We start from the raw sequence: 17,975 nt of genomic DNA, 5'->3' as shown, positions 1-17,975 counted from the left end.
AACCAGGACTTAATAAGAAAGAACAGAAAGGGAAATGTTGTTAATAAAATCTGATGAAAAGGGTGACAAAAATTGCAATAATCTTACAAGTTTATACAATATTTATCAATAAGCAATATACTGATTACATCTTGAGAAATCATCTCATCCTTTCAAAGTAATAGCTTTCAAAGCTTTTGATTTTCTTCTATCTACTGAATTTATATAAAAACATATTGTTGTAAAATAGTAGAAACTGAAATAGGATAATTGTTTAATTTCAGTGATGCGCTGGTGAGCTTTGACAACATTCTCATGAGACATACTGTATATTCGAAGCTTGTTTTAGAGGTATTGATCATGTAATCTAGGACAAAACTTTAGTATAATGCTGAGAGAGTGCTGGACCAATAGGAGTTTTTGTTTTAAATGATATAGTAATCTGAGTTGCTCAATCAGATTGATGTGTTAGAAATTATTTAGAAAAATAAAGTGATTGTCCTGGCCAATTTTTATAATTCTACCAACATCATTTACACAGTTTTTCTGTTTCTGTATCCCATAGTTCGTGCATAAGGTGGTTTATATTTCTCTCTATTTCAACAATGACCACACTTTGGAGCGTACTTTGCTCACTGTGAAATGCTTTGGGACATCCTGAAAATTGTGTGCCCTTTCTTCTAATTCATGCAATCTGGACAGTTGTAAGCTGCGTTATAAACACAAGTGTTAAACTTTGGTAGCTTTAACTGAGAAGATTTGGCAAGGTGCCCAAAGTTGTCAGGAGGGAGGGTCATAGGTCAAGGCGTGCAGTAAAATACACTGTGACATATAAATTGCTGCTTGACTGTACAACTGTATAAAGTGACTCCTTGATCGTTTTACTGTTCGATAGTAGGCATTTGTGGATTTAACAAGACAGGAATTGTTAACAATTTTCTGAAACGAGAAAGCCAAATCCTGGAGGAGTTTTTCTTTCTTTGGGTCCTATGAGGCCCTTATTGATCCAAAATCAAGTCCACAGCACCTAAATCCATGAAATGAATCATGCTGGATATTACATTGGTGAGGGATGTGCTGATTTGACACAATGTTGCCATTTTGGAATTTTACATTCACTTTTCAAACACGAACACAAACAAACACACACACAGAAAATATTGAATGTGTCGACCAGTTGAGAAGCACACTATCAAGTCTGTTTAAATAGATTAATGTTGGTTATTTGCTAGCTGGTTTGTTATCACCATTGCTGCAATACTACAATTAGTTGGTGGTGCTTCATTGGATTGGAATTAGAATTAGAATTGGTTTATTATTGTCACATGTACTGAAGTACGCTGATAAGCTTGTCATGTATACAGTTCCTATGGAGTAATTCATTGAGGTAGCACAAAATAAAATAATAAAAGAATGAATGCAGAGTAAGGTGTAACAGCTGCAGAGAAATTGTACTGCAAGCAGATATTAAAGTGCAAGATAGATTGTGAGGTCAAGAGTCCATCTTATCCAACTAGGTAACCAATCGAAAGTCTTAGAACAGCAGGGTAGAAGTTGGCCTTGATCTTCATGCTTCCAAATTCTCTAGGAAGTGATGTGGATGGTGTTGAAAGTCTTTGCCCTGGCTTCAAGTTTTCTGCACAACCCTCTGTTGCGAGGCAAATGACATGGCTGGGAGAATGAGCAGAGGGCATGCAGACAGCTGGAAGGGATGTATTGGTCTTCACGTACTGCATTTCAGAGCATGAAAGGTAGCCTGCTGCCACTCTGAGAGGCACTGATAGAGTCGATGTTTTCTCTGGATATAGAATCTAGGAACATAGAAATTTACTGCACAGTCCAGGCCCTTCAGCCCACCATGTTGAGCTGACTCTGAGATCATTCTAACCCTTCCCTCCCATTTTGTTGTGAAAATATTGTTTTGAAGCGGCAGTATATTGCAATGCATAATAATAGAAAAGCTGTGAATTACAGTAAGATTTATATACAGTGGCATGCAAAAGTTTGGGCGCCCTGGTCAAAATTTCAGTTATTGTGAATAGCTAAGTGAGTAAAAGATGAACTGATTTCCAAAAGGCATGAAGTCAAAGATGACACATTTCTTTAATATTTTAAACAAGAAAACTTTTATTTCCATCTTTTACAGTTTCAAAGTGACAAAAAAAGAAAAGGGCCCGAAGCAAAAGTTAGGGCACCCTGCATGGCAGTACTTAGTATCACCCCCTTTGGCAAGTATCACAGCTTGTAAACACTTTTTGTAGCCAGCTAAGAGTCTTTCAATTCTTGTTTGGGGGATTTTCGCTCATTCTTCCTTGCAAAAGGCTTCTAATTCTGTGAGATTCTTGGGCCATCTTGCATGCACTGCTCTTTTGAGGTCTATCCACAGATTCTTGATGATATTTAGGTCAGGGGACTGTGAGGGCCATGGCAAAACCTTCAGCTTGCGCCTCTTGAGGTAGTCCACTGTGGATTCTGAGGTGTGTTTAGGATCATTGTCCTGTGATAGAAGCCATCCTCTTTTCATCTTTGGCTTTTTTATAGACGGTGTGATGTTTGCTTCCAGAATTTGCTGGTATTTAATTGAATTCATTCTTCCCTTTACCAGTAAATGTTTCCTGTGCCACATGGAGCGAAAGGGAATGAGGATAAATTGGATAGTGGTGTACTAAACTTTGAGGGGTATAGATAGGGTAAGTGAACTTCTACTCAATGAGACTAGAACTGGAGGTCATAGATTAAGGATGAAAGGATGAGGGGGAGCTTCTTTACACAGATGTTGAAGTGAGTGTGGAATGAGGTGTCAGTGGAAAAGGTGGATGCGGATTCAATTGCAGCAATTAGGAGAAGTTTAGATACGTACATGGATGGGAGGTGTATGGAGGCCTATGGTCCAGGTGTGGGTTGATGGGTTTGGCATGGATCTGATGGACTCAAGGCGCTGTTTCTGTGCTGTAGTGCTCTATGACTCAACAGAAAATTGAGCGATGGAAAACATTAAGAGTTTCCATGCAAGAGGGTTTGATTTCCTTTGGTAGTGTTTTTGTGCACAATTCCTTTGTGCTTTGGTTGAACAGATTCATCAATGGATTTTACATGAACAGGTTAACGAGAGTGTGTAGGTAGTGCAAAATGAAATAACATGTGAACTCATTGGAGAATGTGGTCAGAGAGAAAAGTGAAACTGCTGGAGAGGCAGAGTTGAAGGGCAGCTGTCCCCAGGGTGCAAGCATGCAATAGTGCCAGGCGGAAAGTTGAAACCATGCCCACACACATACACAAACTCAATTGTGTATCTCTAAGAAAGAGGAACAAATGTTTGAGGGGAACTGCCCATAACCTGTCATATTTACACTAGCAAGGATTGCTATAACCTTACACAGCCATTTGGATTTCGGCAGCTTTTCAGCACTTAATAAAAGAGACAGAAGGCATCCAACTGGTTAAAAGCAGGTTGAAAATGCCTCCTTTCAAATTAGGAAGCACGCTTTCATACGCCAGGGAAACATAGCTTGATTCATTCTTACATTTAATTATAAAGAACATGACCTCCTGACACATGTTTGATTACAGTCCTCCTCCACATCCCCCTTTTAATATGTTTTCTCTGTTACAATTTTAAAAATTATTAACAGTGGGAATTCTGACAGCTTCCAGAATAATACAACATCAGGAAACCATTGGGGACTCTTGAGGTCACAAGGATAAAGACATTCAAGAGGACAACTAATTAGAAATACCTCTGAATGATGAATGAATAATTTGAAGTTGGATATAAGGTTGTTGCTTCTGCTTAGCAATGCATGTAGTTAAAATGGGCAAGATTGGATGTATCAATTTTCAATAAAAATATTTATCTTGATGGACCACATGTTTTATTTGTTTGACAACCTCTCTCAGTTAATAAGTAAGTGGGTGTACAAAGACACATTAAGGAATTTACGGAGTATAGCAGTATTCATCAGTGAAAGGATAACTGCAAAAGTACAGCCATTATTGAGTAGTACAGCACAAAACCTGGCTCTTCAGCCCATCTAGCACATCCTAGCTGACATTCTTTCACATCAACGCCAATTCAACGGGTGATGGAGAAATTTTCACCTTCCATTGGTGCTTGCTGTGGGATAATTGTTGCCAGGATCATATTAACTGAGGCGAGTGATGTAAAAGGTTCTTATGATACTGGGCAGGTAAGAGCCAGATTGGGAGAGGAAGCCCGTCAATTGTAAGCACTTATCACCACAGGGTGGGGGTCACATGAGTAGCAACAGTACAATTCGTTAGAAGCCATAAAACATAACAGCACTATTAGGCCACTCAGCTCATCATGCATACTCCACCATTCCACCATGGCTGATTTATTATTTTTCTCAACCCCATTCTCCTGCATTCTCCCCATAACCTTTGATGCCCCAACTAACAAAGAACCTATCAACCTCTTCCTTGAGTATACCCAGTTACTTCGCCTCTACAACCACCTGTGACAAGGAATTCCAGATTCAATACCCTTTGGCTAAAAAAATTCCTCCCCATCTCTGTTCTAAATGGACGTCTCTCTATTCTGAGGCTGTGTCCTTTGGTCCTAGTTTCGTGCACGATAGGAAACGTTCTCCCCACATCCACTTTATCCAGACGTTTCAATATTCGATAGGATTCAATGCGATCTCCCTCTCATTCTTCTAAACTCTAAAGCATACAGGCCCAGAGCCATCAAATGCTTCTTATTCCCGTGAGCCTCCAACAGACCCTCTCCAATCTCAGCATTCTTTCCTCAGATAAGGGGCCCAAAACTGCTCACCATACTCCAAGTGAGGCCTCACCAGTACCTCATACAGCCTCAATATCACAACCTTGCTTTTATATTTTAGTTTTCCTGAAATGGATGCTGACATTGCATTTGTTATCCTTATTACTGACTTAACCTGCAAGTTAACCTTAAGGGAATCCTGCACAAGCACTTCCAAGTCCTTTTGCACCTCAGATTTTTGAATGTTCTCCCCACTTAGAAAATAGTGTACACCTATCTTCCTTCTACCAACGTGCTTGACCATACACCTCCCTACACTAGTCCATCTAGTATTTCTTTTCCCATTATCTCATTCTGTATAAATCCTTCTGCGGACTCCCTGCTTCCTCAATACTATTCACCCCTCCACCTATCTTCATATCATCTGCAAACGTGGCCACAAATGCATCAATTCCATCATCCAAGTCACCAGCATGTAATGTAAAACGAAATTGACCCACATCAGCCCCTGCAGAACAACACTAGTCAGTGCAGTCAACCAGAAAAGGCCCCATTTATTCCAACTCCTGTCCTCCTTTCAGTCAACCAATCTTCTATCTGTGCTGGTATCTTTACTGTAATACCATATACTCTTGTTAAGCAGCCTCATGTGTGGCACCTTGTCAATGAACTTCTGAAAATCAAGTATATAGCATACAATGACTCTCCTTTGTCTATCCTGCCTGCAATTTCCTCAAACAGTTCCAACATATTTGTCAGGTACGATTTCCCCTTCAGAAAACCATGATGACTTTGGCCTATTTTATCATGTGCCTCGAAGTACTGTACTTTAAAGCTTCGTCCTTAACAATGGACCCAATATCTTCCCAACCACTGAGGTTAGGCTAACTGGCCTATAATTTCCTTTCTTCTGCATCCATCCCTCCCTTCCTCAGGAAGCTGGCATCCATTATTAAGGACAGCGATCACTCAGGACATATCCACTTCTCATTGTTACCGTCAAGAAGGAGGTACAGAAGCCTGAAGGCTCACACTCAGTGATTCAGGAACAGCTTATTCCCCCTGCCTTCCATTTCTTAATTGAATATTGAACCCATAAACACAACCTCACTTTTTAAATTATTTATGTTTTGCACTATTTTTAATCTAGCTATTTAATATACATATATACTTACTGTAATTGAATTAATTATTTTTTCTTTCTATATTATCATGTATCACAATGTAATGCTGTTGCTAAGTTAACAAGGAGGGAGGAGAAGATGGCGGTGCGACGCAGTGTGCGCGGCCTCTCCGGTGAATGATATCTGTATTTGTTAAGTAGGGTACCATGCACGATTCTGATTTGATGGGGACGGACGTGAGAGCACGGAGGAACATCTGGAGAAACTTCTGAAGTGCCTGCTTCGCTGCCGCTGCTACTGTGTCGTAACCGGAATCTCCATAGGAGAAGGCCTCTGAGTCCTTGACTTTGCTTGTTTTGGCAGCGGGGACGAGGTCGAAGGCGCTCGGCAAAGGATGGCACTCGGGAGGCTGTATGGGAGGGGCTGGTTGGGGGCTCGAAGTTTTCGGACGGACTTAGAGTCAGCTGTGGTCGGGTGCTTCCAATGCATTGGCAGTTGTCGGTGCCTGGAAGTTTATGGCAGGGAGAGTTTCTCCCTTTTTGCCACCTGCTATCGGGGACTATCGGAGTCGATCGGGACTTGAGACATTTTTTACCGTGCCCTCTTTATCAAATTATGGTATTGCTTTGCACTGCTGTAACTATATGTTATAATTACGTGGTTTTGTCAGTGTTAGTCTTTGGTTTGTCCTGTTTTTTTTTTGTGATATCACTCTGGAGGAACATTGTATCATTTCTTAATGCATGCATTTCTAAATGACAATAAATGAGGACTGAGTGTCCTCATAATCTAAATCTAAAGTTTCATGTCACATGCTAATGAGAGTAAACCTGATTCTGATTCTTGAAGAATGGAGTAACATTTGTAATTTTGCAGTCCTCTGGAAGCATACCAGAATCTAGTGATTCTTGAAAGAGCATTAGTATTCTCCACAATCTCTTCAGCTACCTCTTTGAGTACTCTGGGGTATAGTGCACCTAGTGCAACTAGTCCAGGTAACTTCCTTACCTTCAGACGCTTTACCTCCCCAAGCACCTTCTCCTCACTCACTTCTGCCCCTTGACGCTCAAATTTCTAGCTTACTGCTGGTGTTTTCCACAGCAGTGAAGAATGATACAAAATACTTATTACATTTGTCTGCCACTTCTTTGTCCCCCATTACTACCTCTCCAATTTCCAGTGATCCAATATCCACTCTCACCTCTCTTTAATTTTTTATATATTTGACAAAACTTTTGGTGTTGTCTTTAATGTTATTGGCTACCTTACCTTCATATCTCATTTTTCCCCTCCTTATCGTTTTTTACTTGCCCTCTGCTGATTTTTCAAAGTTTCCCAATCCTCTATATTCCTACTAATTTTTGTGATATTATATCCCCTCTTTTTTTGCTTTTATGCTGCCTTTGACTTTCCTTGTCAGCCAAAGTTGCCTCATCCTCCATTTAGAATACTTCATCTTTGTTATGCATCTATTCTGCACCTTGCAAATTGCCCTCCAAAACCCCAGTCCTCCCCGTTAGTGTCCCCTTCCAATCAATTTTGGATTGCTCCTCTCTCATGCCTCAGTAATTCTCTTTACTCCACTGTTGTATTACTGATACATCTGACTTTATCTTTTCTCTCTCAAACTCCTATGTCTTATGCTCTAACACTACCTGCCCCTCCACCTATCTTTGTATCGTCTGCAAACTTGCCCAAAAAGCCATGAATTCTGCATTATGTAGTGAGACTGTGGGGAAGGACAGGCAGATGATAGGGCAAATTGCAGTCAATAGGTTGAGTTGAAGTGTAACATGCTGGCAAAATTGAAAAGGTGTGGCGCGTGGCCAAATGGTTAAGGTGTTGGACTACGGATCTGAACGTTGTGAGTTTGAGCCCCAGCCGAGGCAGCGTGTTGTGTCCAGGCAAAATGCTGGGTGTTAACCTCGTGATGGGCTGGTGTCCATCGCTTCATGCCACAGAAACCGACATAAGCACCGGCCTGATGGGCCTATAAGGCTCGGGACAGACTTAGACTTTAACTTTAAAATTGAAAAGGGTGATGAACATAGGACTGAAGGTGTTGTAAGAAATGTAATAGAAAACTACTTAACACATTTTCTATGAATGTAAGAACAAAAATATGTTGCATATTTTATTCTTCTAATTTTTTATTATGTATAAAGTTTATTTTGATATATAAACCAATGTTCAAAACAAAGTAAATTTATTATCAAATTAGATCTATATAATACTGAGATTCATTTTCTTGAATGATTTACAAAAAAAGAATACAATAGAATTTTATGAAAAACTATATGTAAATGGATAAAGACTGACAAACCACCACCAAACTATGCAAATAAATAAACTGAGGAATTGAATTGTAAAGTGCCCTGAAAGTGAGTCTGTAGGTCGTAGAATCGGTTTGTAGTAGTGTGATTCAAGTTACACATTTTCTGAGTCCATGTCAACAATTAGTCACACATTTATATCACTTCTACATTTGTCTCTTTTTTATTTAATCTCCCAACATTTTCATCAGCTGTACCAACCACTTCTCCCAGCCCCAGATTCTATCACTCACCGCTGTCGTATGGGCAATTTACAGAGGCCAATTAATCGCTAACTCGCACACATTTAGGAGGTGGGATGAAACCGGCACACCCGGAGAAAACCCATTCAGTGACCATAAGACACAGGAGCAGAATCAAGCCATCCTGCCATTGAGTCTCTTCCACTCTTTGATCACGACTGATTTATTATCCCTCTCAACCCCATTCTCCTGCCTTCTCCCTATTACCTTTGATACCCCTACTAATCAAGAAGCCATCATCCTCCACTTTAAATATACCCAATGACTTAACCTTCATGGCCATCTGTGGCAATGAATTCCACAGATTTGCCACCCTCTGTCCAAAGAATTTCCTCCTCACCTCTATTCTAAAAGAGATGTGTTCCTATTCTGAGGCTGTGCCTCTGGTCCTAAATTCCCACATTATAGGAAACATCTGCCCTGTCTAGGCCTTCCAATATTCAATAGGTTAAGGATGCAAACTGCACACACACAGCACCTGACAGACAGCAGTGTAGTAGAAAGATGCAAACTCTATACAGACAGCACCTAAGGTCAGAATTAAATCTGCGTCGCCGGCACTCTGTGGCAGCACCTCTATTAGGTGTGCCACCATGCCACACAAACTCTGAAGTGATGAGAGTAATTCAGCCTTTCCACTTGGACTAAAAATGCTGAAACATAATTGGTTCTAAACTTGCCTTGAATCACAATCTGTAGAATTACTTGCACTATCATGTTACATTGACCAAAAAATTATATTGACAGCACCTACTCTGGTGGACTGTCTTCCTTCCTCTGATATCACACTATCTCTAAACGGAATGCTTCCACACACCAGCTTCCGTTAAAGCAGCATATCCCTCATCATGGCTCATTGCTTTCCCATGCTGATTGGAGACCAATTTACTTGTTCAGTTCCTAGATTGGTTCTTAATCACAGTAAATCACCACTTTTCTTGTGCACAATTTTAAGAAGAATAATTACATCACTTAATGTTATAGGCAGTGTTACGTTTTGTAACTTCAAAACATTAAACTAATTCAAAGGAAAACACGGGAGTCCAAAATGTGCGTCTAACTTCATGTTTACTTTAAGTAAGTTGCACCCGTATTACATTGTATCATGATGATGTACCGAATTCCTGTATTTATACATAAAAGTAATGAATTATTTTAAATGAACAAGAATGCTTCATCAACACACACACACATATATATATATATATATATATATATACACACCCACACACACACAAGACTACTTAAATATTGAATACACAACAGGAAGCACAACAGAGTACTGGTTAGCAATATGTTTTATTGCAACAGCTGTAAGATTGGGATTCAGTCCCCATTGCTGTCTGTAAGGTGTTTGAATATTCTGGTTGTGACCATGTGGGCTTCCTCTGGGTGTTCTGGTTTCCTCCTACATTCCAAAAGATATATAGTTCGTGCTGGTGAGTTGAGGGCAGCATTTGTGGACTGCCTGGCGCAATCCTCACTGATTTGATTTGATGCAACAACACTGTATGTTTTGATGTAGAAGTGACAAATAAAACCAAGCTGTATTTTTATTGTTGAAAGGATGTGAGTTTATATAGTTTGTACCATTTTTATTTTGTCTGGATTGCAGTCTCTAATTCCTGGAAAAATACAGAGAAGTTTTTGACAAGTCAAGACCACAACAACTTCTTGGTGCCGCCTTAGCCCTCTAGCTATAAAAGCACACTAAATGACTTGGAATACACAGGCCCAAAATAATTTTAGTCTTGGGAATGTCCAGAAGATAAGCTACTAGCGGAAAGCTTCAGTGAACTTTGCTGTGGGGGTATATGATTTTACATACCTACTCTATGATGAAGGACAAGACATGTTGAATGGCAAGAGTTGACTTACTAAGAGTATGTTGTTTGTCTGCCTGTTGAGAAGTTAAACCCAGTCAGTACCAATGTATGTCACATTTCATTTGAGAAGCATTTAACAGGATTTTTCACTCCTGTTTGTCTTTCAGCTGTATGAACTGGACGATGATCCAAAGAGGAAAGAATTCCTGGATGACCTATTCAGCTTCATGCAAAAAAGGGGTGAGTCATTGTGAGAAAGCTGTCTTTATATCTCATTTCTGTGACTCTGATGCGATGACTTGGATTGACAATAGTGCTTACTGTTGATGATACAGGTAACTGCAAAAAAATGCTGTTGTATATTGGAGTGAGTGACAATAGTATATTGCACTACACCAATCACTCCTGTCTCTATTGCAGATTGCTATGGGAGCCAGTTCTCTAACGTTGAACCTGCGGAGGAAGCATTGTAGTTTTATGTCCTTATTTCTAACTGATGAGGATTGGTCAGGCACTTATTGGAGTTCACAATGGAAACAGGAGTGTGTTTCGAAGGGAAGGGTAATATTGAGGATACTTACATAAAATGATGTTTTATTGGTCAAAACTGGGACAGTTGAGGGCCTTCTTTAAAAGTCCTGTTCTGGAGGGATTTTTCTATTTGCAATGGGAGTTGCTAAATCTTAACCTGTGACTTTATTCTACAATATCTTTGCTTGTTTATTGATTAAAACTGACATCCCATTTATGATAAATGAACTCTGTGCACAATTCTACTATTATGTTTCAACAACTAGTGATCAAATATATAAATATCACCAACAGAAGATAAGCTTGCTAGCAGAAAGCTTCCGTGTTGTGCGGGTGTATGATCTCATGTCATGTTGAATAACAAATGTTAATAGTAGAAATTTGTGATAAAGAGGACCTGAACTACAAAAATCTTTGAGCATGATTTACATTGATAGTAAATAGAATTTGCATTCTCTAGTAAGAAAGTTCTCCCTACTCCTGAAAGTCTCTTTGGTGGAGGGAGTGATATCTTTTGGGTACTGTTGGCCTTCTCCTTCCAGCCTTCACTCGCAGCATTTAAAGTGCTTACAGCTTATTTGGCTTTATAACTGGACTCATGTTGTCATGATTAACCATTCATATTTTTACATTTCCAGAGGGAATCATCAGGAACAAAAATTTGTAAAGCTATGAAACACTGAGCCAGTCAGACGACAGTGATAGGTAGTGGTCAAGTGCTGAAATCCTGGTTGTTTTCACTATTATCTGTCTTGGGGCTTTGAGACGATTTTTGCAACTCAGCTGCTACCTTAGCTAATATAGAACAAATATTTGCAGTAGAAAGAAGACTTTCAGTGCAATGTGATTGTGGCAGAGAGTTCCCAGGGCAAACTGAAACTAACACACGGAAGTTTCTGCACACAGTGGAAATCTTGACCAACTTTGACAGGTCACTGCAGGAACTCAGAGGATCAGGCAACCTCTGCAAATGAAAATAAACAGTTGATATTCAGGCGGAGACACTTCATCGACATCATTCAAAATGTCAACTGTCCACTTCTCTCGACAGATGCTGCTTGATCTGCTGAGTTCCTCCAATATTATGTGTGTACTACTCAAATTAAAACTAATTCTAATTCCATTTGCCACTCTCTGCAGCTGCCTGTATTTTCTTCTGCTTCTTGTGTATTGATCTTACTTTTCCTTAAACTATGCCAAGGGATATATTTTCTTGAAGTAGTGAGAACTCTGCCTATTCTGTGACCTCATTCTTCCATAAATGGTGTGCAAGTGGGCTTTGATCTCATGATGGAATAAAAACAAACAAAGGTGGAAATTACTCGGCCGGTCAGGCAGCATCTGCGGAGAGAGGAACAACGTTTATTTTCCAGTGAAGAATCTGTTTTACTTCTGATTTCTAGTGTATACACTGCTTTGAGTTTGGATATAAAGTAGAAGCTGGGTGGGAGGAGCAGGGAGTGTGGCGGTGAGAAGAGGTTGCTCAGAGCTTTAGAATTTGTTGCAACAGATATTTGGGAATCAACCTACAGCCTTGGTGTCAGAAATGGTGGTTCTTAAGTGTTTGGTTGTTGGGATATCTGGGAAGGTGAGAAAGAGGGAATCAGGGAACCTAGAACAGTACAGAGGCCCTTCGGCACATGAAGTTGTGCCTACTCGTTAACCAAGATCAATCTAATCCTTCCCTTCTACATAGTCCTCCATTCTTATTTCATCCGGCTATCTATAGATTCTCTTCAATATCCCTAATGTATCTGCCTGTACAACCATTCCTGCAGTGCATTCCACATACCCACCACGCTCAGTGTAAGAAGCATACCTCTGTCATCTCCCCAAGACTTTCTTCCTAACCCTAAATGTATGCTTCCTTAGTCGTGAATCTGTATAATTTTTTGCCACAGGCAGCTATGAGGCAAATCTTTATGTATATTTAAGGCAGAGGTTGATAGATTCTTGATTGGTCATGGCATGAAGGGATACAGGGATAAGACGGGAGACTGGGGCTGAGAGGAAAATTGGATCAGCCATGATGAAATGGTGGAGCAGACTCAATGGATAGAAAGGTAGATACTTTATTTATCCCAAAGAAAATTACAGTGTCACAGTAGCATTGCAAGTGCACAGATATACATATATACAAATATTAGAAGAGAAGTGAACAGTCTAACAAGAGAGGGCCATCACTTCCCCAGCTATAGATTGACTCATTATAGAGCTTAATGGCTGAGGGTAAGAATGACTCATATAGCACTCTTTGGAGCAGTGCAGTTGTCTTAGAATATTACTGAAAGTGCTTCTCTGTTCAGCTGAGGTGGCATGCAGAGGGTGAGAAACATTGTCCGGAACTGCCAGGATTTTTTGTCGGGTCCTTTGTTCTACCCCAGCCTCCAGTGAGTCCAGTTTGACTCCTATAATACAGCCAGACTTTCTAATCAGTTTATTTAACCTGTTGGTATCACCAGTGTTGATGCCATTGCCCCAGCACACCACCACATAGAAGATTGTAATGGTGACAACAGACTGGTAGAACATGTGAAGGAGAGGCCTGCATACGCCAAAGGACCTCGATCTCCTCAGGAAGTAGAGGCAAGTCTGACCCTTCTTGTAAACAGCCTCTATGTTGGGGCTCCACTCAGGTCTGTCAACCTGGTGTACCCCAAGATACTTATAGGTCCTCCCCACATGCACGTCTTCACCATCAATAGTAACAGGCAGCAGTGCAGGCTTAATCTTCCTCAAGTCTGTCACCATCTCCTTTGCCTACTGATGTTGAGCTGCAGATGATTCAACTTGCACTATTTGAGAAAGTCCTCCACCAGAACCCTATATTCATTCTCCCGTCCTCTCTTTATACAATCAACTATTGCTGAGTTATCAGAGAATTTCTGCAGATGACACGACTCTGTGTTGTATCTAAAGTTCGAGGTATATAGGGTAAACAGGAAGGGAGCCAATACAGTTCCATGTGGGGCCCCAGAACTGCTTATAGCCACGTCTGATACACAGCTCTGAAGCCATACACATTGTGGTCTGCCAGTCAGGTAGTCCATTATCCAGGATACAATGGAAGTACCGACAGCATTGAATGGAGCTTTCCCCCCAGCAATGAGGGCTGTATGGTATTGAAGGCACTTCAGAGATCAAAACACATGATCCTCGCAGTCCTGCCCTGCTCATCCAAATGGGAGTAGGCTCTTTGGACTAAATTACCTAATTCTGCTCATATATCTTATGGTATAAATAAAGTATTTTCCACTTTGATATTTATAGGTTGTTTAGTTTTGATTCTTCTAAGGTAGGCATGATGGTGCTGTTTACCTCAGTCCAACGTTGGAGCACAGAGCTGAGGCAGCAATTACCTTCCAGGTTTGCTATGCACGTTAAGCCAGGCCTGGCTGAAGGATGCATCTTCCTTGACCTTACCCAGTAAAATGCAAATCATTTCCAGAACCTTGTGTAGATATTCTGCCACAAACAAGAGAAAATCTGCAGATACTGGAAATCAAAGTAGATTTTCTGCCTCCCATTTTCTTGAGCTGTATAACATCAGAAACAACGAGAAAGGCACAGCTCAGATTAATAACTAGATGTAACTACTTGCATCATGAAACACTCCCTGCTCCAGTTTGCTTGCTGCCGATTGAGAAACAACCTGCAGGTTGGTCCTGGGATACAGGAAAGTGAACAGGAATGTGGGTGACCTCAGACAGACAATTTCTACTCACAGTAAGGCTGCAGTTGTAATCAGAGCATGCTTGCTCCCCACGTCCCCATCCCTACATTCACATCGGTGATAAAAGCTTTTGCTTACCTTTCTACCATTAGACTGAAAGCATGTCCCACCAGACTCAAAGACAGCTTCTATCCTACTGCTATTAGACTAATGAACAGTGTCTTAGTACAATAAGATGGGCCTCACAATCTATCACATTGTGAGCTTGCATCTTATTGTCTACCTGCACTACTTCACTTTCTCTGTAACTGGTACTTTATCCTCTCCTCTTTATTGTTGGTTGTTAACACAGACACTGCACCCCACTGTATCTTTTAATGTCCTTGTGATATAAATCTGACTCTGAACATGAATCTGTTATTGTTTTCCTTTGTACTGTCTTAATGAACTGCTGTACAGGTAATAAATTGAAATGTAGGAGCAGTGACCAGAGAAGTTTTTCATGGTGATGGTAATAAACCAATTTACCAGATATCCATTAATCTGAGCTTTGTATCTGTGGTCATTGATGGATACACCGGCTATTTGTCCATCAATATTAAAACTCCAGTGCAAACATAGAGGGAACCAATCCCTCACTGTACTTAATTTTTTTTTATTTAGGTAAACAGACCCTTCCGGCCCAACACACTGGCGCCATCCAATTACACCCTGGTGATCAATTAACCCACTAACACATACGTCTTTGAAATGTAGGGAGGAACTGGAGCACCTGGAGAGAGCCCATGCTGTCATGGGGAGAATGTACAAACTCCTTACAGACAGTGGCGGGAATTGTACCTGGGTCGCTGGTGCTATAGTCGTACTACACCCACCTCTACAATACTGTGGCACCCAAAACTGGTTGCTTGAATGGTACTTTCCTGCCATTCTCTTTTCTGACTCACTTTCAGAGAATTCTGCATTCGAACCTCCAGTTTTCTCTATTAATTTATACTCTTCAATATATTTTTGCATTCCTCACACTTGGTGCCAAAATATATTCCCTTATGGGTATCCACATTAATTGCTATCTGCTACTCCTCTGCCCAAGGTGATAGTCTGTCTGCAACTTCCTCTTATTTTTTTTTTGCCAAACCTGCTTGTACTACTTGCTGATTTAAAAGAAAATATTCACCTACAAATAGATCCAAATTATATGTAAAGAGAAGTTAATTATTCCAGTGTGTGGTACAGGAAGCAGTCTGGAGATTATCATCCTAAAGGCCTTGTTAGTGCCAGGCTCCTTAAACCCGCTCTGCAAGTTATTAAACGTACTTCTATATTTGTCACTGACTCCAGCTGGATCATAATTTATGGCAGTTCTTCCTCCCCAGAGACTCTCTTCACTTCACTGTGATTAGTGAGAAGTGTTGGCAATCTAAAGGCTTAATCTTAGTTCTGAATGCCATTTCAAATCATTGAGAGAGATTTTGTGGATCCTTCCCCTGCCTTATGTATAGAGATCCCATTGTAGGGAGAGCGTCAGCGGCTGATTGGGGACTGGGCTAGGATTGATGAACAAAGTACCTGCTCAGTGATGGGAAAAGGGAGGAAGTTGTCAGGAAGTCTGGTGCTGGGGTGAAGTCTAGTCAGTGAGGAGAAAGTGTTGGATGGAGATCAGGTGACTAGCTGCGATAGAGGGCTTGGGGCGGTGAATAGGTAAAGATCCTTGGCGTGCATTTGAAGGCCTCTTGGGAGTTCAGGAATGAGATAATGTGGTGTGTTTAGTTGTGAGATGGTTGGACCAAGGCAGAGATTCGAAGGAATCAGAAAGGTTGTTGACAGATCAGGGTGGAAATCAATGGCTGGAGGTAGAAGAGACAGATGACTGGATGGACAGGGAGATCTGCAGGTCCCTCCTGTCTTTAATTTGTGTTTTCTTGAATCATAACTTGAGATAATCTCATCCATTGAGTCTATGTCAGTTTTCAGGGCAGTCTGATCAATCTTATACACCAATGTTTCTCTGTAATCAATCAATCAATCAATCAATCAATCTCGCTCTTTCTCTCATTCCCTCCCTCCCCCTGCCTCCCATCTTTCCCCCTTCCCCCACCACCTCCACCATGATTCTCCTACCACTCACTCACATGAGGTCCAGTTCATTTTTCCAACAATCAGCAGCACTTTGAGCAGCTGGGAGAAACCCATTTGCTCATAGGGAATACTTGAGATCTAAACACAGTCGGAGGTGGATATCAGGATTGAATGTAGGTTGCCAGTGCTGCCGTATCTTTTAACTGCTTGATCTACGGAATTGTGGGCTGTGGGTAGTGTTGTTGCTAAGTACTGAGGGCAGGAATGGCAGTAGAATTTGGGGCGGCACTGTACGGACTTGTGGGCTGTGGGTAGTGTTGTTGCTAAGTACTGAGGGCAGGAATGGCAGTAGAATTTGGGGCGGCACTGTAGCTTTAGCAGTAGAACATTACAGTGCCAGTGACCCAGGTTCAATTCCCACGGGTGGTCTGTAGAAGTTTGTATGTTCCCTCCATCACTGTGTTTCTTCCAGGTGCTCCGGTTTCTTCCCACCTTCCAAAGACATGTGGATTAGTAAGTTCGTTGGTCACATGGGTGTAATTGGGTTGTGTGTGCTTGTTGGGCTAGAAGGGCCTGTTACCATGATAAATAAAAAATGCTAAATAGAATAAAATCATCTGTGGAATGTGATTTGGTGAGCTCCCAATCCCATACAGCATTGTGAAGAAATGATTGCCTAACGAAGCCGGATGATTTTCCCTGTAGCTCGCCAAGACGAGGGCTGATGGAAAGTGGCATCACACCTTGGGTAACTTCTGCAGAAACCTCGTCAGAAGTGCCAGGGCGAATCGTAGTGCTCAGTCAGTTTGCTTGGCAGAGTGGTGGCCCCCAACTCAGCAACAGCCACAATTATCATTTAGTCTGGAAAAATGGTTTTAAGTGTTCATTCATCATGGGTAATCATGGTCTATCCATGACCATGATGGTTCTTGGCAAACACTTCTACAGAAGTGCCTTGCCACTGCCTTCTTCTGGGCAGTGTCACAAGACGGGTGACCCAGCCGTTATCAGAGAGTGCCTGCCTGGTGTCAGTGGTTGCAAAACAAAGACTTGTGATGTTCGCCAGCTGCTCATACAACCGTCCACCACCTGCTCCCATGGCTTCTCGTGACCCTGATCGGGAGGGCTAAGCAGGTGCTACACCTTGCCCAAAAGTGACCTGAATACTAAAGGAGGCCCTTAAACCTCCTTTGATAGGGACGTACCTCCACTCCACCACTCAGGGATTTTTTTGTAATTTTTTTTTTATTGAATTTCAGCATCAAACAAACATTTCCATAAGATGTATTTCAGATACTGTACATATATATCATATAATCATATTTATCACAAATCTCCACATAATATTTATCTGAGGTATACACTTATAGAAAGGAGAGGAAAGAAAGAACAATCGAAAGAAGAAAACTATGTACAGAGTAGGGAGTGATTTTTTTACAACATA

At 41.0% G+C, this 17,975-nt stretch overlaps 1 protein-coding gene across 6 annotated transcripts in view; it reads left to right on the top strand.

Annotated features, from left to right (window-relative positions):
* The window catches only part of arid3c (AT rich interactive domain 3C (BRIGHT-like)), a 585,351-nt gene that overhangs the window by 366,986 nt on the left and 200,390 nt on the right, over positions 1-17,975 (top strand). For all 6 annotated transcript variants that reach the window (XM_072252368.1, XM_072252364.1, XM_072252363.1 and 3 more), the window contains exon 3: positions 10,416-10,488. In XM_072252368.1, the coding sequence (XP_072108469.1) occupies positions 10,416-10,488 (73 nt within the window). The remainder of the gene's footprint in view (positions 1-10,415; positions 10,489-17,975) is intronic.

The sequence above is a fragment of the Mobula birostris genome, chromosome 3 (genome assembly GCF_030028105.1).
Source record: "Mobula birostris isolate sMobBir1 chromosome 3, sMobBir1.hap1, whole genome shotgun sequence".
In the NCBI taxonomy this organism is placed as follows: Eukaryota; Metazoa; Chordata; class Chondrichthyes; order Myliobatiformes; family Myliobatidae; genus Mobula; species Mobula birostris.
This window is presented reverse-complemented; position numbering and strand designations above follow the sequence as displayed.